The 25,574-nt window shown below is 40.5% G+C and overlaps 1 protein-coding gene across 2 annotated transcripts in view; it reads right to left on the bottom strand.

Moving 5' to 3' along the window:
• Positions 1 to 4,946: 4,946 nt before the first annotated feature.
• Positions 4,947 to 25,574, bottom strand: part of TRIT1 (tRNA isopentenyltransferase 1) — a 41,030-nt gene continuing 20,402 nt past the window's right edge. The window contains exons 2-11 of one of the 2 annotated variants that reach the window (XM_065915759.1): positions 19,214 to 19,354; positions 16,413 to 16,517; positions 15,547 to 15,692; positions 12,587 to 12,729; positions 11,881 to 11,992; positions 11,391 to 11,503; positions 11,065 to 11,142; positions 8,381 to 8,490; positions 7,942 to 8,059; positions 4,947 to 5,728 (exon numbers count right to left, since the gene is read on the bottom strand). In XM_065915759.1, the coding sequence (XP_065771831.1) occupies positions 5,559 to 5,728; positions 7,942 to 8,059; positions 8,381 to 8,490; positions 11,065 to 11,142; positions 11,391 to 11,503; positions 11,881 to 11,992; positions 12,587 to 12,729; positions 15,547 to 15,692; positions 16,413 to 16,517; positions 19,214 to 19,354 (1,236 nt within the window). In that variant the 3' untranslated portion in view covers positions 4,947 to 5,558. The remainder of the gene's footprint in view (positions 5,729 to 7,941; positions 8,060 to 8,380; positions 8,491 to 11,064; positions 11,143 to 11,390; positions 11,504 to 11,880; positions 11,993 to 12,586; positions 12,730 to 15,546; positions 15,693 to 16,412; positions 16,518 to 19,213; positions 19,355 to 25,574) is intronic. The other variant, XM_065915766.1, reaches the window with a different exon arrangement.

Below are 25,574 nucleotides of genomic sequence, written 5' to 3'. Positions count from 1 at the left end.
GGAGGTAATAACACGATTTTATAAACAAGGGAACTCGGGCTACATGAGCAAAACCTTCCCTGGGTTACACCAACAGCAAATTAGACAGGTGGGCCTTCAGCTGCAGGTACAAATAGCAGTTTCTTTTTTTTCCACATCAGAAAGTCTGGAAGTAGACGGTCACAGCCCTTAACTCAGGCATCCTGCAATGCCATCGAAATGCCTTCTGACTTTCCCTCTCCACCACCTTTATAGGGCATTAGCCATTGGCCCTAAGGCTCACTCAGTCTCATGTTCACTCTAACACTTTAATACTCATCTTAAAATCTCAGCAGCCAAGAATTTCTCAAGCTTTACTTTTTGAAATGTTTCAGAGGCCAGCTCCTTTCACTCGCTGGTTTCACAGATGGGGAAATAAGAGATGTGCCCCTAGCAAGCTATCAGAGCTAATTAGATAAACCAGTGCTCTTTCCACGAGACTAATTCAGTGAAGACTGCAAGTTGCCCAGCAAAATCTGTTCTCCCATTCTTTCTTGGCACATGGCTTGACTCATTTCTCAGCCTTCTTTGCAGGTAGATATGGCCACATGGCTAAGTTCTTGCCAAGGCAAAGTGAGCAAAATTATATGTCCCGTTGCAGGGTCCCAGCCTTCCTCCACGCTCTGTCCCCTTCCCACTGACTGGAACCAGAGACGACCCAACTTTAAGCAGGCAGTGCTGACAATGCCCCCTAGACGGTGGACAGGCAATGTGATATAGATGGAATCTGTGTCCCTGAATGACCGCTCGCAGCGGAGCTGCCCCACTGACCTGGACCGCTCACTTCGGAAATGTTAACTCCCCTCAGAGTTGTTACGTGAGAAGGAAACAAACTTCTTTGTTCTTTAAGCCACTGTATTGTTGAATCTCTTTGTCACTGCAGCTTAGCCTTTTACCCTAACTAATACAACCATGCAGAGGCCTTTGTATGTATTCAAAACAGCTTTACAAATGACCTGTTAGCCAGCTTTTCAGAAAACAGCCCTAACCACCCAAGTAGGTGATAATCAAATAATGAAATTCCTTTCTGTGGCTACTATCCCAAGATTTTTTCATCCCACTTAAAGGCTATTTAACAATTAAAAAACAGATTACTTATGTAGAAATCCACTAACTTCGAGGCTTTCACACAATTAATTCAACAAATACTGAACTTTCTAGATGCTGGGGATACACAGACAGGTTGCTGAATTTGTAAAAGCCTTCTTTCTAGTTTTTGTTTTTTTTTTTTAAGTGTCGTGCTAAGTGTTTTAAGCAAAAAATCTTTGTAGAATGTGGAACTGAGGCTAAGAATATAAATAATTACTGAGAATTGTCAATACAAAGGTTCAAACCACAAACCTAGGCTATAGACGAAATGTTCTCTTGCTAAACTCAAAATATTTTCAAGACTAAGAATTCACCTCTTTCCAGAGTCAAAATATTTTCTGCCTACTTAAAACAGCACTGTCTGAACTATAAGTGTCTAAAGTCTCATCAAGATTTCTACTATATCTGTCAATTCTCTCTTGAAACTGAGGGGAGGCCTATTCATGTTGATGTATGGCAGAGGCCACCACAATATTGTGAAGTAATTATCCTCTAAAAATTAAAAAAAAATAAACTGAGGGGAAGGTTTTTACTAACAGAGGTAGATGGCTCTGAGTAGCTTGCTGAGAGTGGGAATTGCCAAAGCCATTTAGACAGCACTGCCACGGACTGGAGACTCTAGGTACCTGCACCGACACTCAGGCTCTGCTTGTCTAGGGATTAACTGGGGCACTTCTCATCCTCTCTAGGCTGAACAAAATGCCCAAAGGTGGTCCTTCTCTGCCCTCAAATGAGATCTGGTATGAGACTGGGCAGCTGAGTGACAGAGGAGACCTGAGCTTTGTGCTGGCTTTGTCACCACCTGTAACTATGAAACACCCATGTCTGGGGCCTCAGTTTCCCCACCTGTACAAGAAGGTGCTAAGGACCCGCTCACCTCTACACTTATGACAATCACTAGGCAGGACTGCTTCCTTCCCTACACACAACAGCAAAGTCATTCACAGGGCAGCAGGCAGAAAGGGGCAATCGACCTCAAAGCAGTGCCTCAGCTGAGAACCACCAAGTAGATTCCCAGAGAGCAGAGGCTGCTAGCGAGGATTCTGCCTTCCCCAGGCCCTCTGCTGCAGGTACAGGAAATTTTATCTTACTGAATTGACAGTTTCCAAGAACCCGGCAAAGAATCTGCCTGCTAACGCAAGAGATGCAGGTTCAATCCCTGGGTTGGGAAGATCCCTTGGAGGAGGAAATGGCAACCCACTCCAGTATTCTTGCCTGGAGAATCCCATGGATAGAGGAGCCTCGTGGGCTACAGACGATGGGGTCACATAGAGTCAGACACAACTGAAACGACCAAACAACAAGAATAGGGATAGTGGGCACAACCACAGTACTTTAGACTGAAGTGTTTCACAAATACTGGGTGCTTGAATTTTTCTCTTTCAAGAAATCCCTGATTGCCAGCTGTCACAGAGATAGGGACGGTTAGTTCAAGGAGAAGTTGTAGTTCCAGGTATTTCAAATGAATGGATTAAAGGTTTTTTAAGGAAGGATTACTAAAACTAGTTTTTCCTGCTTCTCCATTTAAGTTTTTTTAAGGTTTAAAACATACTTAGCAACTTGAGTGAAGAGCATTTCAGAGACTAAGGTTCCTCTTTAAAATCTGCCAGCTTAACACAGGGCTCAGCAGCTTGAATCCTGAATTCTGTGGCCTCGCTTCAATTCCAGCTTTGCCACGTCCTGGCTTAGGTACCTTTGCTGCGCCCGTTTCCCCACTGGGGAACATATACAAAAACAGTCTCTCTCCCAGGGTTGTATGAGAGGCTAATGTATACACACTGCATGGTGCTGCCTGGCTCACAGTAAGGATTCCTCTCCACTTCCAGAGGGAAGATGCTACCTCCCACCTCATCAGCTCCTGAAGTAGTTAATACACTGATTGGGAAAATTACACCACATTTAATATAGAGAATAAGATGATGTGGATTCAATGACAATTTCTTCTTTGACCAAAAAATACATTTACTCTTGAGATTCAAATCAGGTAATGTGAGTAAGGATCAATAAAACTCAAGGAATCCAGGGCATCCCACAGACTGGAGGTGAGGGGTCGGGGGAAGAAGGCACTGAAGTTGTGAAATCCGACTTTCCAGATCACATGCCACTATGTGCAGTCTTTGCTCCAGACTTGTGCTGTGCCACATCATGTACCTCAGTACACACCTACGCATGCATGCACGCACGCACGCACGCACACACACACACATGAAAGGAGGCGCAGGGCTGCGGATTACCTGTACTCACAGGGAGGGTCCTTTCTTTACAGCCCTTATCACAGCTGTAATTCTGTAACTATTTGACCAATGTGGGCTTTTGTAATCACTGAACTCCCAGAGTCTAGCACAGCACCTTGCTCAGAGTAAGTTCTAAAATATGTGCTGGTTGAAATAAAAATTAAAAAAAAAAAAAATATGTGCTGGTTGAATGAAAAAGCTGGCCACAGCCTGCGAATTCCTCAGAGGCTAATTTTGGCCTAACCCTGGCATCTGAATGAAGTTCAGCAAACGTTAGTGAACCCTTACTTAAGGCCTGGGGTCAACTGGGTGACCTTCAGGAGGGTGGTAAAGAAAAGAAACAGGAGACCTGCCTGAGGAGGCAGGAGAAACCCACGCACACTCAGGTACTGCCAACAAGTAAGGAAGCAAATGAAGACAGTGTGCACTACTTGTTATCTTTTGAGTAAGGGGAAGAAACAAGAATATACATTTGCATTTGTTCTTAATTACTTTAAAAAACTCATGAGATATACATAAAAAATATATACACTTACATATAAGTAAGTGATTATAAAAGAAGGGGATGGAGGTAGGAGCGAGATTTTTCAATGAATATCTCTTTTTATATCATTTTGATTTTTGAACTATATAAAAAAATCTAAAAAATAAAATTTCTGCATAGCTCACAATACATTCACCAAGAATTGCTTTTTAAGGTCTGGTAGAAATACTCTTTTTTCCATGATCCCTCTTCTCTCTTCCCTCCAAGTGAAATTCTATACAGCCTTTATGGTTTTTGATATTCTCTCACCTAAATTTGTTGTTTGTGTATAGATAACAATATTTCAAGCTCTACAAAAGCAAGAATCACATTTCATTTTGTCTCCGTATCCCTCTAGCCTACTCAGGGCCTCTCATACAGTGTGTGTGTGCGTGCTAAGTTGCTCCGTCATGTCCAACTCTTTGTGACCCCATGGACTGTAGCCCTACAGGCTCCTCTGTTCATGGGGATTCTCCAGCCAAGAACACTGGAGTGGGTTGCCATGCCCTCCTCCAGGGGTCTTCCCAACCCAGGGATCGAATCCAGGTCTCCCGAATTGCAGGTGGATTCTAGATTCTGAACAAATAAAATACTGTTTAAGTGGGTAGTTATTGCTTAATAGGTACACAGTTTGTTTGGGATGATGAAAAAACTCTGGTTGCATAACATAAATGCTGCTGGACTGTGAACTTAAAAATGCTTAACTTTATGTTACATTCATATATGGCTGGTAGCTCAGTTCACTCCAGTAAGAGAGTTTCAACTAGAAATAACAAATCTCAAATTAAAAAAAAGTCCCCCTGGGACTTCCCTGGCAGTTCAGTGATTAAGACTCAACACTTTCACTGCAGGGGGCACAAGACTGATTCCTGTTTGGGGAACTAGGATCCCGCATGCCAAACAAACAAAAAGACCCTTTCCAGATGTTTTCCAGGAATATAATGAACTGCTCAATAAGCATCTGCTAAATAAACAAATAGCATATTAAGAACACTGACTTTGAGAAAAAGCTCTCATGTTGAAAACAAAGCACACTATATATAAGTTAGACATCACATATATATCTTTTTAAGCACTAGAGAGGCGCCTAAAAACTTTTTCTTTATTTAACTTTGAATAAAAATAGATTCCTAACTCAACAGGAATATACCAGTGATTATCACACAGGAAGAGCTCAACAAATGTCAAAGTCTTCAGACTTTAAGTCCCAGCCACCTCAGTCTGATTCTCTGCTTCTTTATGGAATTCCTGAAACTGGTTTGGTTCACTTAGTTATCTCACTGGGGCTGATCCTTTCCTGCCATTCACTCCCATCCAGAACTCCGGAACTGTGGCTCACAATAATTCAGTCAGCAATAAAAGTGTCTGGAAATTAGGTATTTCCAGCCAGAGTCAAGGACATAAAACTTTTTTAAAAGGGATACAGTGAATCCCAGTAGTTATCACCAAGAAGATCAAATATAAAAAAGTGCAATCTGTGTCTCTTTTAAAAATAGAACCTTTAAGATTAAAAGAAAAATAAAAAGAAAAACTCCTTTCCTGAACTCATCATTACCAGACCAGACACATCAGCCACACAAGGAGCTAACAGGACCTACTGTCTCCACGGCAGAGAACATGAGACTTTAAAACCACAGCACTGAATGGAAGAACTGGACTCTTGCCACTTTTGCAAAGGTCACTGGACAAGTCCCTTACATGCTGACTTTCAGCTCTTTATCATTCTGCCCAAGGGATCCCTTTTCTTTAAGCTCTTTGTCATGGTCTGGGGAAACACTCTGACTTTCTACGGTGGTGATGGCATCAGAGTCCAACTTTCTTCTTTTCTTCAGTTGGTGCAAGTGGGATTTGGATTTCATATGTGCTAAGATAAAAAAAAAAAAATTAGGATTTTCTACAATTAATTCTGGTAGCATACAAAATTAACCATATAATCCTTGTCTCTAACAATAACAGGATCAACACATGTATTGGTATACCTGCTTAGCATTTTTAAAAGAAGAATAAGTCATATGCCCAGCTAGCTAGCAAACTAGAGAGAGCTATACCATGAACCATGTCTATCACATGGGTGCTTTCTATCACTAATCTGCACAACAATCTTACGAGACAGTATTATTCAGCCCATTTATACAGGAGACTGAAGTTCATGGAGATCTTACATCTTGTCCAAGGTCACACAGCAGGTAAGTTCTTTGGCTTAGCTATAGCTCAAAAAGAGATCCAATTTTCCAGAATAGGGCTCGAGATTCGATTTTTCCACATGGGGCTGCCTGTTACAGATACAATTTCAACTCACACGGCTCAAAAGTTACAAATCCAAATTCTTGTCTGTATTGTAGGCCTACAGTACCCTGAGCTGTCTTCTCACTTCTTACCAACTTGCTCAGGCTGCCCCTCCTGGTGTGACAACCCTCTGCCTACGTCAGATAAGCCATCTGAATGGCTAACCCAGACATTCACATTCTCTAGCACACAATGCAGAGAGAGATCACAGCAAGTATTCTTTTCTGATGGTCCCTTTCAAGGGGTCAAAGAAGCAGTAAAAAGCTACTTTTGGCTGATATCAATTTCTGACCTCTCACCCCAAAGGCAGTTCTCAGCTTGTAACTCAAAGAAGTTCCTTTTTACTAGCCTGCTCTTTTTCAAGGAAATCTTATTTGGAAATACCTAAAAAGACAGACAGCGAGATTAAACTCTCTTTTACACTTACTCAAAACATCATTTTTAGGGATTTAGAAGCCAAGTAGGAAAGGAAGAGGTTAGAAGTCAGGGAAAAATTTACTTGAGGGAAAAAGTCAGCTTTTGTCTCCAGCTAGAGCCTAAGGCAAAAAATGACCTCTGGACTGACTCCCTACGGCAGCAGGAGATGGGAGCAGGGACTTGACAGATGGCAGTATAGAAGGCTCACACAAGCTCCACTCACAAAGGCTCACAAATGTTGCTTCTCTATGGCAATCCCTGAAGGACATTCGACAAATCGAACCACTAAGTTTCCTTTAGAAAAAACAATCAGCCACTCTCTTTCTCTTTCCCTTTCATCATTATGAACCAACGATAATCGAGGCTTCTTCTGCCGCCTGGGCAATCACAGCCATCCCCAGACTCTGACAATGCAGTTCATTTTGCCAGAGTTAACAGTTAATAGAACTCATAGTTCTATTGGTTGGTATGGGGAGAAAAATCTACTTCTGTGAGAATCCCAACCATGCAAAGCAGTCCTCTGAACAGGAGGATTCCAGTCACTGGGTAAAACACAAGTCCTACTTGTGCGTAAAAGGAGTGAGCTTTGAACAAGTTTCTGAATACCACGTAAATCCAAGGCTTGGCAGCTAAGACCCTTTTGGGCTTTGCTGGATGACTGTAGAAATCCGACAGAGAAGTGCAATGCGGCTGACTCTGGCAAAGACAGACCTAGATTCTGAAGCAAGGAACTAGAACCTTGCGGGAGGCCAATCCTGGGTTGGTTGGAAGCACCTTGTAAAGAAGAGTACCCTTTCACCACTGTCTTTCTGAGTATCTGACAGTCTTGCTTCCACACAGTTCCCCTTAACACTTTTCATCACAGTTTATGTAACCAACAGCATTTCAACACATTACCTTAAAAATTACTGGAGATACCACTTTTGAAGAATGTACTCAGGAGGAGTAACTGCACTTCCTGTCCCCTCCCAGCTGTTTCTGCCCCTTTGGTCTCTTGGGTAAGTTGCCTGGCTTCCCTTAAAATCCTACCTCACCCTCACAGGTCTAAATATGAGAGGCCATGAAACTCCTCTAAGGCAGGATTACAAAAGTAAAAGGAGCTCTGGACAGTTAACTGCCAACCTCTCAGTATAAAATATCTACTCCAGCCAAAGCTAGAGGGCATACGATCTTCCTTTGAAATTCAGAAAACAGAGACAACTCTTCCGTTTGAGAAGGCCTCCATGAAATCTGAACACAGGCTGTTAGAGGAATCTGGCCATCTTTTTACAAACAAGCAGACTCCAGCATTCAAGCTACCAAAGCCCTTAAATTTCATGAAGTCATTGGAACCCACCCTTACAGATTTCTCTGTGTTCTACCCCAGACTCTTACCTGCCCATTCACGGTCCCCAATGATGATTCGATCACAGAGCTCACACATATGATAACTTCTCTTGTTCTCAGTTTCATTGCTTGGCATCTTTACTGGAGTGGCTGCAGGTTTGTGGCCCTGGAAGAAACAAGGCAGGGATGGGGAAAAAGCGTTTGTTCAAAGAGATCTGGATATCATTCTCAGATATTAAGAGGAGTGAGATTTTCCCAAGATTCCTTCTTTTCATGCCAGAGAGCAGGTGGGCTGTGAACAGATTTTAACAACAACCTTTCTGAATGTGAAAGTAGAAACGCAGCCTCCAGGGATCCAAAAGCAGCCAGCCCTTCTGCTTTATTCCATGGAAAAGAATGCTTCATTCCCCAGCATAGCAACAAAGGTGTCAGCTACACAAAGCTCTCTGAAAATCAGACAATAGACGGGACCATGATTGATAATCACCTGGATGAAACTTCGCACAATTTCAAGTGCAGGTTCAAGAACAGACTCCTCCCACTTCGAGACATCAGATACTTCTAAGCCATATACTGGGGGGACACCGGTACCAGGTCCTAATGATGACAAAGAAAAGTTGTGAGAGGTCAGCTTCCAAGACCCAATCTATTCTGCTCCCAGGACTCCAAAATCCTCAAGGGAAAGACATGGGGCCAAAGAAATAAACATTCTGACCATGCCATTCCTTTTAATCAGTAACACAAACCAAACAACTACACACAATACAAGAAAGATCCAGAAGGTTGATCGGTCTGGAGCCAACACGTCTAGCTATATAACCTAGGGTCTCGAGTGTGGGATCTCCCAGATCACTCAGGAAAACAACACATAGAAACAGCCCCAGTGGCCACTATATGGGCTACAATATAAAAGGCAGCATCTTATAGGGGGATATTAGCAGCTTGAAGTGAACACCTGCTCTAAGGTCCATATCATCTGATGGTGATGTCACTCTGTGGCAAGAGAGTTCACAGCTTTCTTTAGAAAAAGACACTAATCTCAGGTTTGTGTATCTCCCTTCAGCAGTCTGGCACTCACAAAACTCATTAATACCATACTGATAATCACGGGCTGGCAACAGCAGGGTATAAGCCAGGGAGCTGCTGAATCTGAAAATTAGAAAAAAGCCTTGGAACTGAAGTAGTTGAGCCCAGTTTCTAAGAAACAGATCTAGAGAAGTATTCAAGAAACACCCTATGGCGAATTACTTCTGAATGGAGGTAAGACTGGAGGTAGCCAAATGTACAGCTACAGACATTTCATCCAACTGAGCCAACCATGTTTAGCCTCTGCTGGTGGCTTCCTCAGTCTGAGGACACACTAAATTCTCTTCCACATCTAGGTTAAGTCAGTTGCCTAAAGGTAAAGAGCATCACCCCATGGACAAAAACATCAAAGTCCTCGGAATGCCAACGGCTGGCAGGTGCTGGCCTTTTGATTGTGCCAACCACAAATAAGATTCTTCATAAACTGGACTGGGCTGCACCTGCCACCACACGGAAAGGTGAGACTGGGAGGGTGCAGGCAGCATCCACAGCACACCTGGCCTTGGCTAAGCTCTGCACCTGTTTCCAGGCCACTCTATATTTTCCTTTCCCTTCTGAGTCCTTTGTTGGGCTTCTGTGCCCTGTCTCAGCACCTTTCAACAAGTTCTCGGCTCCCAGCTGCTAGTTCTGGCTCAGCTCCAAGGCCAAGCTGGGGTGGGGAAGTCCCTCTGGCTTTGTGCCAGAGCCGTATCCCAGCAGACCAGCCCCTGGCCAATCACACGCAGTTCCTGATTTACAGGGCAGCTGTGCCTTTCACTCCAGCACCAGGGCTGTGTGGGCACACACACGAATGAGGAACGAGCATACAATGCACTGTGCCATCAACCCTGAGTGACTCAGAGATGGGGGGTTATTGCGGCTTTACCACAGGAAGAAGTTCCAAATCATTACCCCAAAAAACCCCATCTTTTGTTACAGACTAATTGTTAGGCCTGGTGAGAAAAGAGGCTGTGTTAGAAATCTGTAGTAGTGAACTTCAGTTTCGGCTGACAAAAAGACTTCTATCTAGAAGGATGTGCAGAGAAAGCAAGGTAAGTAGAAGAGCTGTATAGAGAACTCTGGCAGAGAAAGAGAACTGAGAGAGCGATCCAGGGGTCAAACAACACAGACCAAGGCATCTCTGTTCAGAGGCACTGGGGAGGAGGGGGAGGCCTCGGCTGTACTTACCTGTAACTAACTGAAAACAGAAATTCAATGGCAAGGGTAACAGGAGTTGATTCAAAAGCATATTTAAAAAGTGCCCAAAAGATAAAAACAGGGTTTCATTTATGCTTAATCTCCTTTAAATTAATCTTTTAGCTCATGACCATACCACTCCTGACTCAAGGCCCAATACTAATTCTATCCAGCTAAAGGTATAGCTGAAGGAAACAAGTGCAGTGGGTGTACAGCTGAGTATGGACTTTGGAGTCAGGCCTGCATCCAGTACTCTACTGCTTATTAGCAAGGGGATTTTGAGCAAGTTATTTAACTTCTCTAAGCCTCTATTTACTTATCCTCAGAAAGAAAAGAAAAATGCCCACCTTGAAGTCCCAGTAATAAATGTACTGCACCCAATTTAGTACTAAGGATATAGTACAGGGTCCAATGAAAGAGAATTTCCTTCCCTTTTCCTTAAAAGCGCTATTCAACTGAAGTTAAGAGGTGCAGCAGCCTGAAACACCACGTATCTGAACACAAAAGTAATGCTAGGAGAATTGGTAAAGGTTTTGTCTTTTTATACTACTTATCTGGCCCCAAAATCATTTTAATTAGGAAAGCCTTCCTGTAGACATCTGATTGTTCTTCAGGTATGAAATCTGAAGCTAACTAAGATCAGCCCCAAGCACCACCTCTGCTAAGAGAATATTGCTACTTCACTCCTTCTAGCTGCAGCCGGTACTCGGGTGTTCAAGGCATAAGGCAGGTTCTTCCTCGGGAAGAACTGTTTCCTGAGGTATCAAAAGAAAACACCCCTGGATAATCACTTATGCAACACCCCCCAGGTCAGATCCAGAAACTAAAGGTTACTTTCTGGGTGAGCTGAGAATACCGATGTTCTATTGAAAGCAGACCCAAAGCATATGGAAAAACAAGGAGACTTACTGCTCAAAAAACGGTTTTTAACCCATCGGTTTTGTTTCCGGGCGTATCTCTTAGTCACTTGTTTCAAAGCCTCAATACCTAAAAGACAAAGCAGAATATAAGAACCTCTAAGCACTTCTCACTCTGCCGCAAGGAAGGTCCAGCCAGCCTGGCATCAGAGACAACCAGTCACATCAGCGCGCTGGTGGATACTTGGTATGTGAACATCTCCATTCTGAGCTGAAGGCCACTTGGGGCTCTTTCAGCCTCAGTTCTTACTGACCATACCAGTTGGACACTCTATCACCCAAGGATGTCCCAGGCTAGGTTAGATGGAGAATTCACACCTTTCTTTAGGAGCTGGTTTCTAATCTCTGGTGTGCATTTTCCTTCAGTGATCAGGTACTCGTGAAATTCCTTGAAGCCAATTGATTGGAAGATACCATGTTGATAGTCCTGGCTGGGAACAAGAGAGCATCAGTGGATAAGCCATTGCATCTGAGAGCTAGAGGGCCCTGGAGATGATCTAGCTGAACCATTTCACCTCACAGATGGAGAAACTGAGATCCTGAGCAGGCACCATCTCTCTGAAATCCTTCCTCTACACCCCCCCAATCAGCTCCCAGGTCACTTCCTTTGAAAATTAACTCCTGGGAGTGTTTGTGAGATTAGAAAACTGCAACTATACAAGTACACCAACCCTCCCTCCTACAAGCGGAGCCAATGCCAAGGACGAAGGCTAATAAACAAGTAGATCCAGAGCCAGTACTGGGTTTATGGTCTTCTGACCATAAGCAAGGGATGAAGAGTACATGACAGTAACAGCCAAATTCTCACCTATTTTCTGCAACTTTCTTCTCATTATAGCGTTTGTGAAAATCTCTTAGTTCATCCAAGAGCCCAGCAGCAAGCATGTTATCCACCCTTTTATCCAAGCGCTCATCTAGAACTTGAATCAAATTAACTCATCAACCAGCAAGCCTGCCGAAGATGCGTACTATACATGATGAATGCATAAGCTGCCACAAAGAAGAGAATTTGTTCAAATGGAAGAAAAAGTTCAGAGTCCAAAGATTATCTAATAATTCATAATTATATTCAGTCACAAACTCTGCAATTCAATAAAAACAGCAAGAATGAGGTACATCATCTTATTATATAAGGAGAAAGCACTAGCCAATTCAGAGAGTCAGATCTCCTTCCACAGGATCCTTCTCTTTCTCCTTTGGATCTTCTCTGGATAGCAGCCCCTCTCCCATCCCATCTTATCTCATCCTTGGTACATTATACTCAGGAATACCTTTACCTGCTTTCCAGACCAGTACCCATGGAAATAACACTGTGCTTTTGGTAATGATAATAAAATTAACAGCGAACACTTGCTTAGCGCTTATTATGAGCCATTCATATGCCACTAAGAACATGTATGTTTTTTCAAAACAACGTTTTATTGAGGTATAGTTGGCTTAAACATTTTATATACAGCAATGTATTACTATAAGCTTTATCTCAGATGGACTCTGGGATACTAAAGGACTTTTACCTGTCTGTTCCGCATGAAGCCAGAGGATGCATGGGTTAGGGAACTTCAGAGGGCCTCCAAGGGGACCACCGCCTTCCTCCGCATGTTGACGATGAAGAAATTCACTATGAGAGATTCCCGTTTCCTCAAACACTTGCAGGCTCCTAAGTCATTTGAAAGAGTAGAGTAGGCACATCCATAACAACCATTAGGAAATATTAATTCTCAAGTAAAACAGGAGAGAGGCTATTTATTATAGAATGCCTCATTGTCATTTTCACCGTTTAAGCCCCTGAACACATGAAGGTCTGGGGTTATACAGCAATCCTATAGCTACACAAAAAAGAGTTATAAAGAAAACTTAAAAAAAATAAAACTACCCTTCTAAACATACATAAAATTGTCTGAAATCTTTAGGTTCAGAAGCAACAGGTTTCTTCTACACAAACAGAATAGGACATATTTACTTTCAAGTAAGCAGTAAAAGCTTGCTGGGACACCTTGCTACAAGCCAACAAGTCTAGTCTTGCTGGAATGCCTTTCCCACAGTACTAAAGTATGCTGTATATCCAGCTCGTCAACTTCCTTTTTAAATATGTCTAAAATTAATGAAGAATGCTTCAGACTAATTCAGTACTCTACTACACCAAGATCCCTGAAGAAAGAATTCACATACTTAAGCCACCATCCACTCTGTTAGTATCTACTATGTTATGCAGCACTAGGTAATTTAACTCTCAAATCTATACTCTACCACTCTGGGTGATTGCAACTTATCAGCTTGAAAGTGATCTATCCCTTCCTGATCCAATTCTACTTCCTGAAACCCTAACACAAGAGTAGAAACCCCTCGTCTTTGCCCATGACCAGTCTTTCAAAAGAGGCCTTACAAGGGAAAAAAAGTAGTAATAGATATCTTACTTATCTGGAGGTTAGAATATACAGCCTCAAACAAAAAGAAAGATGAAAAAGATCTTTGGATCTTCTTTTAGAGACTCTGGAACTCCTGCTCAGAACCTATTGTTCTTGCTAAAATATATCCTCAACTCATTACTATTTTAGAAGTAGCAAAACAAAGAGAAATTATAAGAATTGATTAATGAAAGGAACAGATAATCATACCATCAAACAATACAGAAATGAACGTTCATCTAGTATCCCTGAGTTTTCCAAAAAAGTTTTGGAAGATTTCTATTAAATGTTTACAACAAAATGTTTGAATACTGGAAAATATATACTTCATTATCTAGAATATGCATTATTAACAGGGTGATACTGACCTCAAGGGGGCAAAAAACACTTAGATAGTGTAATCAAGTGCAGCCTTCCAAAGGGTAACCATAACCCAAATCTTATTCTTTAGTATCAAAATGTCAAAGAGGGGAGGAAGAGAGTTACAACAAGAGAAAAAATTTTCTAAAAAAGCTTCAAGGACAGAGTGGACAAAAGAGAAGGCTTAAGAAACACTGATCTAGTGTGAAACAGATCGCCAGTCCAGGTTGGATGCATGAGACAAGTGCTCGGGGCTGGTGCACTGGGATGACCCAGAGGGATGGGACGGGGAGGGAGGTAGGAGGGGGATGCAGGATGGGGAACACATGTAAATCCATGGCTGATTCATGTCAATGTATGGCAAAAACCACTACAATATTGTAAAATAATTAGCCTCCAACTAATAAAAAAAAAAAAAAAAAAAGAAACACTGATTTAGAACACTTGAGTGGAATATTTCATAACCCCTATCAATATCAAATGTTGCTACAATATTTAAAGTGTATAAACATCCATATAGTAGGTTTTCATTAGAGCCTCTACTCTGCCAGATATGGTGTCATCTCCAGCATTGCATAAAAGTACACCTAAGTGGTGATCATACTGTAATGTATAGAAATATCAAATCACTATGTTGTGCACTAGGAATCAACACAGTGTTCCAGATCAATTATACTTCAAAACAAAAGAAAAAGAAATCAGATGTGTGGTTACCAGAGGCTAGGGGTGGGAGAAGGGGGAACTGAATAAAGTTAGTCAAAAGATACAAGCTTCTAGTTATAGATAAACAAGTACTAGGTATGGAATGTACAACATGATAAATAAAACTAACACCGTTGTAAGCTATAAATAAAAGTTAAGAGGGAGGCCTAAGAGTTCTCATAACAAGAAAAATATTTTTCTATTTTCTATCTATATAAGTACACTAAACTTATAGTGGTAATAATATAATGATGTATGTAAAATTAATCATTACACTGTATACTTTAAACTTATAAGTGCTGTATGTCAATTATATATCAAGAAAACTGGAAGGAAAAAAGTAGATAAGATGACTGATAAAATGAAGATGTGGTCAGAAGTGAACAGAATATGGAGCCAATGAAGATGCATATTTATGGAGGAAAAAATAAACCATTTAATACTAGGGAGGGAGGGAGAAAACCACACTTAACATATGAGGCTTCAATTTCAAAATAACTTAAGAAAACATGGTTAATAAACTAAGATCATCTCTCTCTTCCCTTCAAGAAAGTCTCCACGTGTTAAGGTGAGCTGATCAATATAAGACAATTTATAAAACTCACCTCCAAAACAAGTAAATAAATCAAGTTATGGGAAAAAATAAAAATAAAACCTGCCTGCCAGTGGGCAGTGTGCTGGGGCAGAACTCAGCCACTGCTGCATGCCAGAAAAAATTCATATGAAAACTGTCATAGAAGCAAAGGCCAAACAGAAAATGAAGCCAGAGCGCTCAGGCCTCAGGGAACGACTGCACTGCATGACGAAACGTCACAACAAAGCAGGCTGCGACTATTACCTGAGGGAGGACCGAGGCGGTAACTCAGGGCCTCCTAACCTGCTGCGCTAATAACATCAATCCCCACTAGATGCTCTTACCAAACCTGTCTCGCCACCCAGGCACCCTGAAGAACTGGCTGCCCTCTACCTCTAAAGGGGCGTGGGGTCGGTGGCCCCAGCTTCCTCACCTGGCCACTTTGCGCCTGTCATGTGGGTGCAGCTTGGCAGCCATTTCCGGGTCAACCTGGCTCAGGCGTTTGTGGAGAACATGGCCGTCCTCCCTTTCAAGCTCAGCTTTTCGGTCGACCACTTTCTCAGGGCCCAGCTCCTGGGGCTAGCAAACAAAGGTTTAGAAGTAAATTTAATTCAACAAACACTGAGACACGGTATGTGCCAGGCACTTTGGTTAAGTGTTAGGAAGACAACTGAGATCAACCAGAAGGTCTTGCCATATAGTGAGAGATCATAAACAGAAAAGTCCAGCACACTTCGGTAGTGCTACGAGGCCACAGCAAATAAAGAGGAAAGAGGATCTACTGCCTGGGGAAGTACTCAGGTACACTGCTTCCTTGTCAGAAGTACGAGCTACCCCGGCTAATACATCTATTAACACATCCAAGAGTCTAGCTTCTCAACAAGTATGACCCAAGAATGGACCAGAATTTCCAGCATATCATACTGCAGAGTTTGCAAAGTCCCACCCTATACAATAGCACCTCTGTAAAAAGGCTGATGCCAGGTATCCCCCTGACATGTAGATTGTTACAGCCGGGAAATGCTGAATCAGACTAACACACTGTTAACTTACATGGCGATGCTAATGAATCCACAGAGAACCTTTTTTCCCCACATACAGCCCCTGCTGCCCTTAGGCCAGCCTAGAGGAGCACAATTCACACATGGAAATGGCGCTTGCTTCAGAATATTAGGTAGGAAAATTAGTACAGTTGCTGAGTATAAGAAATAGGCAAGAGTCAACTTTCCTCCCACTAAAATCAGCTGGCAAGAAAGAAGAACCCATTTCCTCACTGAACTACAAGGGAACTAAACATACCTTAGCATTGACGAGAACTTTCCAGAGCAGAGATTCGATGTAATAATTGGTTCCTCCCACGACAATAGGAATTTTATCTCGGGCAAATATATCTTCAATGTGAACGTTAAGAAAGACATCAAAATATTTAATAACAAGAAGAAAATGCTGACTCACTTGGAAGTAGGGGATTAGTAAGAAACCACATTCATTTGTCATATTTTTGATACTAGTCTTTACTGTTTCTCATGAGTTTTCAGAATCATTTCCTATCACTTCTGGAGGGACTTGCAAAAACCAGAGACAGACACATGATAGTAATTCTTTCCAGTTCCAGAACTTTCTAAGCCTTGATGCTCAAATTCAAAGCCTGCTTAGTATTCCAAATCAGCTAAACAAACACAAGCCTAAAGAACTCTCACAGAACCAAATGTCATCTGCTCAGGAAGCCACGAAAATGACATCCATTATGTGACTTTATCTTCTAAGGCAAATTATGAACTGGTTTCTCTAAGCCGTGGTTCTTAGACTCAGTCAGTCTTCACCATTCTGGCGTAGTAGTATATATTTTACACTTGAAACTCTACCAGATGACCTGGGAAGCATCGGATGTAAAGATAATAGATTTCAATTACCAGCTCCAACGCTCAGCAAGTCATTCAAGTTGTCTAAGCCTCAGCCTTCTCACCTGTAAAATTCTCATGAGCTCTTATGAGCATTACATGTGACAATGCAAATAAAATAAGACAATGCCTGAAATACTTTTTTCTACTGAGTAAGCACACAATTTGCTTTAGTCATTATTGTTCTCATAACCCTGCTACTTGGAATTCTTCTCTTTAGAATCTCTGTTAAAAAGATAATATCTACTTTAAGAGTAACTGTGCTTCTGAGGGAAACTGATAAAGAGACTTTCAACCCAGATAAAGACTCATTTATACACTTCTTCCCTTTACCAGCCACTCTGTGGGCAGAGATAGATGACCTCTTTTCTATCAGAAACCCTCTATAAGAGGTTGGGGTAGGGTGGGGAAAAAGATGTTACCAGTCAAGGATTATAAGAAATATGTCCATTTTTCAAAAAGAGAAACAAATTGTATGTCCCCCCTTTAATTAAGTATAAGATTCTTCCTCCATAATGCATGGGACTACAACTTCATCATTTTCACTGCTGAAAAAGTACTTAAATGAACAAGGCACATTTTATATATTCCTCTCTAAGTAGGAACTTGGGTATTTATATGTTTTTGCTGTTAAGAGCAATAATGTTGTTAAAATGAGATCTACCACTTATCTCCTGGTATAATTGTGGCAAGGTTTCTTTAGGATAAAAACATAGGAACTGAAATAGTTGAAATACACTCTTACCAATGGCTAGTAGCTAATGTAAGTCACACAGTCATGTCCGACTCTTTGTAGCCCATGGACTATAGCCCTCCAGGTTCCTCTATTCATGGAATTCTCTAGGCAAGAATACTGAAGTGGGTTGCCATCTCCTTCTCCAGGGGATCGTCCCAACGCAGGGATGGATCCTGGGTCTCCTGCAGTGCAAGTAGATTCTTTACTGTCTAAGCCACCAGGGAAGCCAGTATTCTTACCAATACAAATTCTTATATTGGTAATACAAAAATATATCCAAATCTAGCTACTTTCCTTAAAAAAAAAAAAAAAAAAAAAAAAGACTATTATCGGCATAGACTATTATCGGCATAGATGGTAGTGACGGCTGCTCAATGTGAATATACTCAAGACTACTGAACTCTAAACTTATAAATGGTAAATTTTACATACACTTAAACACAATAAAAAAGAAAAAGTTGAATTAAAAAATCCTTAGAAAAAGATTATATCTACAAAGTCCTTCCCTACTCTAATATCACATAACTACTCAATTACATGTTATCTCATTTGTTTCAAAGTTTCATTTAAAAAAAAAGACATTTATTTAACTCTGAAATCCATCTGGAACTTATGTCACATATAATAAGGACCTGATTTCACTTAAAAAAAAAATTAACTGTCCCAGGAAAAATTATAAACTACTGCATTATTTCTTCATTGTTTTGAAATGTCACCTTGATCATAAAATACATACATACACACAAACATGCAACTTCAAGTTGTATCTGGCTTTTCTTATCTGTGCTATAAATTTGTCTAGTATTATATAATTTTCATGCTATGACAACTATTATGACTTTTCAGTTATATTTTAATATATAGTAGTCCAGATAGTAAAGGCAGTTTGGACATTAAAATATAAGGGCAGCCCTCTCATGTTATTCTTTTTTCCAAAATTTCTTTGGTGTTACCCAGAATTATTTTTTCCTACTATAATCCCGTTATATTTCTAAATTAATTCCTTATCCCCATTTAAAGGATGGGAAACAAGTTCAGTGGATAAATGCTTTACCCAATGAAATGACATTTATATGGTCAAAAGAGGCGGTTCTAAAACCAGGACACAGATTTTCTGGTTCCTAAGTCAGTGTTCTCTCCACTAAAACAGCACTTTCCAAATTTTAATACACCTATGAATCACTTGGGACTCTAGTTAAATGCAGATTTTGATTCAGTAGGTCTAGAATGAGGCCCAAAATCAGCACTTCTATAAGCTCCTAAGTGATGCTGACCCTGCAGTCTGAGAAAAAGATTCAGCAGCAAGGACACTGTATCTTTCAATCCAAAGAGTTCCGATGGGGATGCTACTGTTGTCTTGGGTATCTCTGCTCAGGAGAAACTGTCACTACAAAGAAAAGGTCTTTCTTGGCTTGGGCTGCCATGCAGCCACCAAGCCTAGCTGCTATCTCCCCAAAGGATATCAGAGCAGTTGCTTTGTTCCTGAAGTCCACCACTGTGTAATTCGTCACGAGAGGATCCACAAAGCTGATCATGTGGTGCTGGCACAGCCTCTGCTCTTGGGCAGAAACCTTATTGGTGATAATGTCGAGACCTTCATAAACCTAGGGGAAAGAAAATTAGTGTGAGAAAGTCATCTACTCCATAAGATGCACACCTCATGGGCAGAAATGATGATCTATTGCTCACTGCAACCAAACACTTGACTGACCCAAACCACCAGAGGAAATGTGTTCAAACCAGAGCACAGCCAGATCCACATAATCCAAGACAAAAGACGCAGAAGAAATCAGAACACTGTTTGTTTGTTTTTTTATCAAATAGTGGTTACTCACTCAGACTTAAAGATAAAAAGTATATGTAAATTGGTGCCCAAATAAGAACTAACTCTGCAAGATTAACTGGAGGTTCTCTGGCCTGAACTTCAAGCCCTTAAAGTGGGCAGATTGCTTTATTTACTCTACTTATCACAAGTCTCCAGAAAGGTAACATGTTGTGTTGCACATAGTTCTACTTCAAATGCTTAGATTTTTTTTGGGTTTAAATGGCTCTGAAAGATTTTCAGAATTTATGTAAGATTGGCTCCATTTGTGGAGAAGTGGTCTATCTACAAAGATATATATAAAACACACATATACACACTTTGAAGTCAAAACCCCTAATACTGCAGAACTCTTAGCAGAAACACTGTGCCAAATTACTGCTTCAGGGGGTCAGCAAATACAGTCTAAATACTCAGAGGCAATATCCTGTCTGTAAGCTCTTGATCTGCCAATTCAACTAAAAAGTTCAAGTGTACTTTTTCTAAATGCAAGGTCTCAGATGGAGAACAGATCTGAAAATACCAGTTTGAAAATAGGGATGAATGCTTTAGATTAAATGTTCTGTCTGTAATCACTGATTCTACAGGGAGCACTGAATGAACAAATAATAAGTTCCACAGAGCCCACAAAGATGTTAAGAACGTTTTTTATCTCACATTTCCCTTTACTTAAATGGGTGTCAAGTAAGTACAACAATAAAGGATAACAGCTAGGAGGAAGGACCCTGGCGCCAGGCTGCCTCAGATCAGTTCCTAACTCTGCCACTTACTAGTTAGCTGTACTTGGAGTAGTCAGTTTACAAATCTCTGTGTGCCTTAATGCTTCAGCAGTAAAATGAGGATAATAATATCTACCTTATATGGTTGCTGTGTAAATTAAATGAGTTAATACCTACTTCCTTTTTGCCTGTGCTTAGTCGTTCAGTCATGTCTGACCCTTTGCAACCTTATGGACTGTAGCCCGCCAGGATCCTCTGCCCATGGGGATTCTCCAGGCAAAAATACTGGAGAGGGTTGCCATGCCCCTCTCCAGGTGATCATCCCAACCCAGGGATCAAACCCAGGTCTCCTGCATTGTGGGTGGATTCTTTACCATCTGAGCCAACAGGAAAGCCCAAGAATCCTGGAGTGGGTAGCCTATCCCTTCTCCAAGGGAATGTCCTGACCCAGGAATCGAATCGGGGTCTCCTGAATTGCAGGTAGACTCTTTACCAGCTGAACTACGCAAATTCCATATAAGGGTCATTATGTTACTACCATCTATATATTACTGCAACAACGGAAGGAGAATGTACAATAACTTCAGTGTCACCATCACTCTGAAGCCTCTGTGCTCTCAGCTACTGAGGTTACTTAACGAACAAAGATATAAACTATCTTCAAACAAAAAGAAAATGGTTCACCAGCAAAACAGCACAAGAAAACATATAAACAGAGCCATAGAGAAAGAACTAGCTCTGCCTTTAACCTGTTTATCTGTGCCTGACAACAGAACTACATTCTTACACCTGAACACTGACAGAATCTTAAATTGTAGGGAGCTCTTTTCTTTGTATCTTGAACAAGACTTCCTCCAAAAGTTATAAAGCGCAGTAGCACATACTGGGATCTGCTGTGCAAAATAAGAAAACTATAGGAGGGGAAAAGTGAATAACTGTGTGTTCCTTTCTTTTTCCCACAGCCTTTCATTGGCTCTGCTGTAGTTTAGATATCAAATGACCCAATGGTAAAGAATTTACACAACTTGATTTTGCCAGTAGAGGACTTCTAACCTATAAGTAGATTCTCATTTTTTAACACTGATATTATCATTAAGGAAATGCACAGCTGCAAATGTATAATTACCAGCCCTCACTTCCGAAAAAGCCAAAATGTAAACATAGTCTCTACCAGCACATTCTATCAGATATGTAGATAAATCTGTAGATACATTTTCATCCTATAGTTTGCTTTTAGGCATATTTTCTGGAGCCCCTTAAAATGGCCAATTTTAACAAACACATAAATGTAAATCAATCCCAGAATTAAACTCACCTTATTTGCTGAAGGCAGTGGCCACCTATTGTACTATTTATGGTATATACACAAAAGCCAACAAATATCAGGAAGAATGGTTGTAAATAACCAGAGTTCTTGCTCACAGAGTTACCAAACTAAAAACTGTAACTGAATCTTGGTTAGCAATGTAAATTGTCATCTTTGAGCAACTTGTTAGTAATCCTTTGTCTCCTGTACCATCAGATTAAAAGAACCTGAGTATAAAGATATGGGTGACACAAACAAGGTATCTGATAAAAGAATTCTTGTTAACTTTTAGGTATAATATGCTTTTACAGTATAAAAATATAAAAATTTTCTATTTTTTGCTGAATAATATGGTATTTCTACATATGAGCAATATGTAATATACTGAGGTATACAGTATATTGAAGTACTACAAATGAAAGCATATGTCTTTAAAAAAGAGAGAAATTGAAGCTGTGTAGATAAAGGATTAGTGGTTGCCAGAGGCAGGGGTATGAGGTGGGCAAAATGGGTGAAGGCAGTCAAAAAATACAAACTTCCAGTTATAAAATAAGTAAGTCATGAGGATGTAATATACAGCATAGTTAATAATAACTACTACTGCATATTAACAACTTGCTAAGAGTAAATTTTGGCTTCCCTGGTGGCTCAGATGGTGAAGAATCTGCCTGCCAATGCAGGAGACCCAGGCTAGATCCCTGGGTCAGAAAGATCCTCTGGAGAAGGAAATGGAAACCCACTCCAGTATTCTTGCCTGGAGAATTCCATAGACAGAGGAACCTGAAGGCTTAGCCCATGGGGTCACAAAGAGTTGGACATGACAGCAAGGAGACCCAGGCTAGATCCCTGGGTCAGTAAGATCCTCTGGAGAAGGAAATGGAAACCCATCCCAGTATTCTTGCCTGGAGAATTCCATAGACAGAGGAGCCTGGAGGCTATAGCCCATGGGGTCACAAAGAGTTGGACATGACTGAGCAACTAACACACACACACAACAGTAAATTTTAAAGGTTCATCCTAAGAAAAAAAAATCTATAACTATGAATGGTGACAGGTGTTAACTACATTTGTCATGGTAATTATTTCACAATATACACAAACATCAAATCGTTACGTTGTTTATCTGAAACTAATATATACGTTGTATGAGAATATATCAGTTCAGTTGCTCAGTCCTGTCCGACTCTTTGCGACCCCAAGAATCGCAGCACGCCAGGCCTCCCTGTCCATCACCAACTCCCGGAGTTTACTCAAACTCATGTTCACTGAGTCGGTGATGCCATCCAACCATCTCATCCTCTGTTGTCCCCTTCTCCTCCAGACTTCAATCTTTCCCAGCATCAGGGTCTTCAAATGAGTCAGTCCTTCTCATCAGGTGGCCAAAGTATTGGAGTTTCAGCTTCAACATCAATCCTTCCAATGAATATTCAGGACTGACTTCCTTTAGGAAGGACTGGATGGATCTCCTTGCATGAGAAAATATATACCTCAATAAAAGCATATTAGAAGTGACTCAAAGTGATGTTTAGGGCTTCCCTGGTGGCTTAGGAGCAAAGAATCTGACTGCAATGCAGGAGATGTGAGTTTGATCCCTGAGTAGGGAAGATTCCATAGAGAAAGAAATGGGAACCCATTACAGTATTCTTGCCTGGGAAACCCCATGGACAGAGGAGCCCGGCGGGCTACAGTCCATGGGGTTACAAAAGAGTCAGCACTAAACAACAGCAGCAAAGTTATGTCTATAATGATGTTGCTTCACCCTTTTCCATTCTAATATGACTTTTGGCAGTTACTGATATGCTGTTAAAGTTGTGTTTACAAATGACTATGCAGCCTGTGATCACAGTAACTGTGTATTACAAAATTTTACTCATGAATAAAATTGTTAACAAGCAAGAAGGCAAGGGTAGATGAAAGGCACAGGTAAAGTATATCTATATCTACACTATACAAGAGCAAGAATGACGCTGAGAACATATTTGTTAATAATGACACAGAGATATGGATCATTGAATCAAATACATGGCTATGACCCAAGGAAAATTCACAAACATTATTTATATTAATAATATTGTCTTATGCTTTATTTTGTCTTTGAGAAAGTTTATATATTATAAATCAACTATACTACTTCAATTTTTAAATTAATTAATTAAAGTTTATGATGACTGGCGTCTGAGTTCCAATAATGGGGGAGAAAGAGATTTTCATTGGAACAAGACTGGCCAAGTTTTCACAATTATTGAGCAAAGGTGACAGATACATGGGAGTTCAACTACTACTTGCTCTACTTTTTTATATCACAAAATTTCCATAACAAAAAGACTCTTTAAAAAAACCTGAATGCACTTTATTAGGATGGTTATTATTTAAAAAAAAAAAGGTCGGTGAAGATGTAAAGAAATTAGAATCCCTGTACAATGCTGTACAATGTACAAAGGGAAGATTATTCAGCCTTAAAAAGAAACTCTGACACTTGTTGTAACATGTATGTGAAGTCACTTCAGTCATATCCGACTCTTCATAACCTTAAAGACTGTAGCTCGCCAGGCTCCTCTGTTCATGGGATTCTCCAGGCAAGAATACTGAAGTGGGTTGCCATGCCCTCCTCCAGGGGATCTTCCTGACCCAGAGACCAAACCTGCATCTCTTATGTCTCCTGCCTTGGCAGGCAGATTTTTTACCACTAGCACCAACATGGGTGAACTCCAAAAACATTATGTTAAGTGAAATAAGCCAGTACAAAAGGACAAATACTATATGACATATATTATATGACATATATCATATTACTATGACATATATCATCAAATTCTGAGACAGAAAGTAGAATGGTGGTTGCCAGAATGGTCTCTGTCATTGTGCCAGGGGCTGGGGCAGACAGGAATGGGAAATCAATGTCTAACGGGTACAGAATTTTAATCTGGGAAGAGGAAAAAAGTCCTGGAGATGGTGAATGATGATGGCTGCAGAACAAGCTGAATGTGCTTACGGCCACTGAAATGGTAAAAAGGTAACTTCTTTGTTGTGTATATTTTTCCAATAACTTTAAAAAGGCTCGATAGAATGAGCCTTAGACACAATGAGAAATTAATGAATATTAGCAATAACATAAAATTTTCAAAGATTTGTTGAATTTTTCAATTCTTTTGAATATATAACCCAGAGTAGAATTGCTGAATCATATAGCATTTTTCAAAATTATTGAGAGGACTGGTAATGTTCTATTTCTTGAACTGAGTTGTGGTTACACAGGTATTTTCACTTGTTGATAACTTATTGAACTATGCAGTTATAAATTATGTGTTTTATGGTATACATTATTTATCAATTAAAATCATACTGCTAGGCCAAAAAGTAAAACAGAGCAACATTTTATATATTTGCATTAAGGATAAACATGCAAACAAATCTGGAAACCAATCAGTTTTATAAATGTCACATTTCATTCATATTAATGTAAATGCCACAACTGGGCTTATAATTTTATTACCTGCCTAGAAAGCATCATTCCACCAGAATAGGTTAGGTTTGCAACTGATTGCCTGACATTCTGCCTATTTCCCAGCTTTACCTATAGTTTCAGTGAAACTCTGAAACTATTACCTACAGCACAGTCAGCTCCAGGTGCTAGAAGAGCTAAAGGGATCTGTGTTATCTTTTAAAGCCAACACGTCATTCTGTTCCATTTCCCATTCTCCCAGAGGACTCTGTCCTCACAGAAATAACTGGATATAATTTTAATTTTTAAATAAAAAAAAAAGAAATGATGGGATAAAACGCTTCTCCACACAAATCAGACTTTGACAATACCAAGGGAACTCTAGCCTCTTTTTGAGGCCTGATAACTCTAATACTCTTAGAAACTGCAGATTTAACCTATTTATCCAATTATCAACAAAACTGGCTTATCTCAGTAGACATTTACTGACAGTGTACTATGCGCCAGATAATCTGCAAGATATTAGGTATGCAAA

The sequence above is a fragment of the Muntiacus reevesi genome, chromosome 1 (assembly GCF_963930625.1).
Source record: "Muntiacus reevesi chromosome 1, mMunRee1.1, whole genome shotgun sequence".
Lineage (NCBI taxonomy): Eukaryota > Metazoa > Chordata > Mammalia > Artiodactyla > Cervidae > Muntiacus > Muntiacus reevesi.
This window is presented reverse-complemented; position numbering and strand designations above follow the sequence as displayed.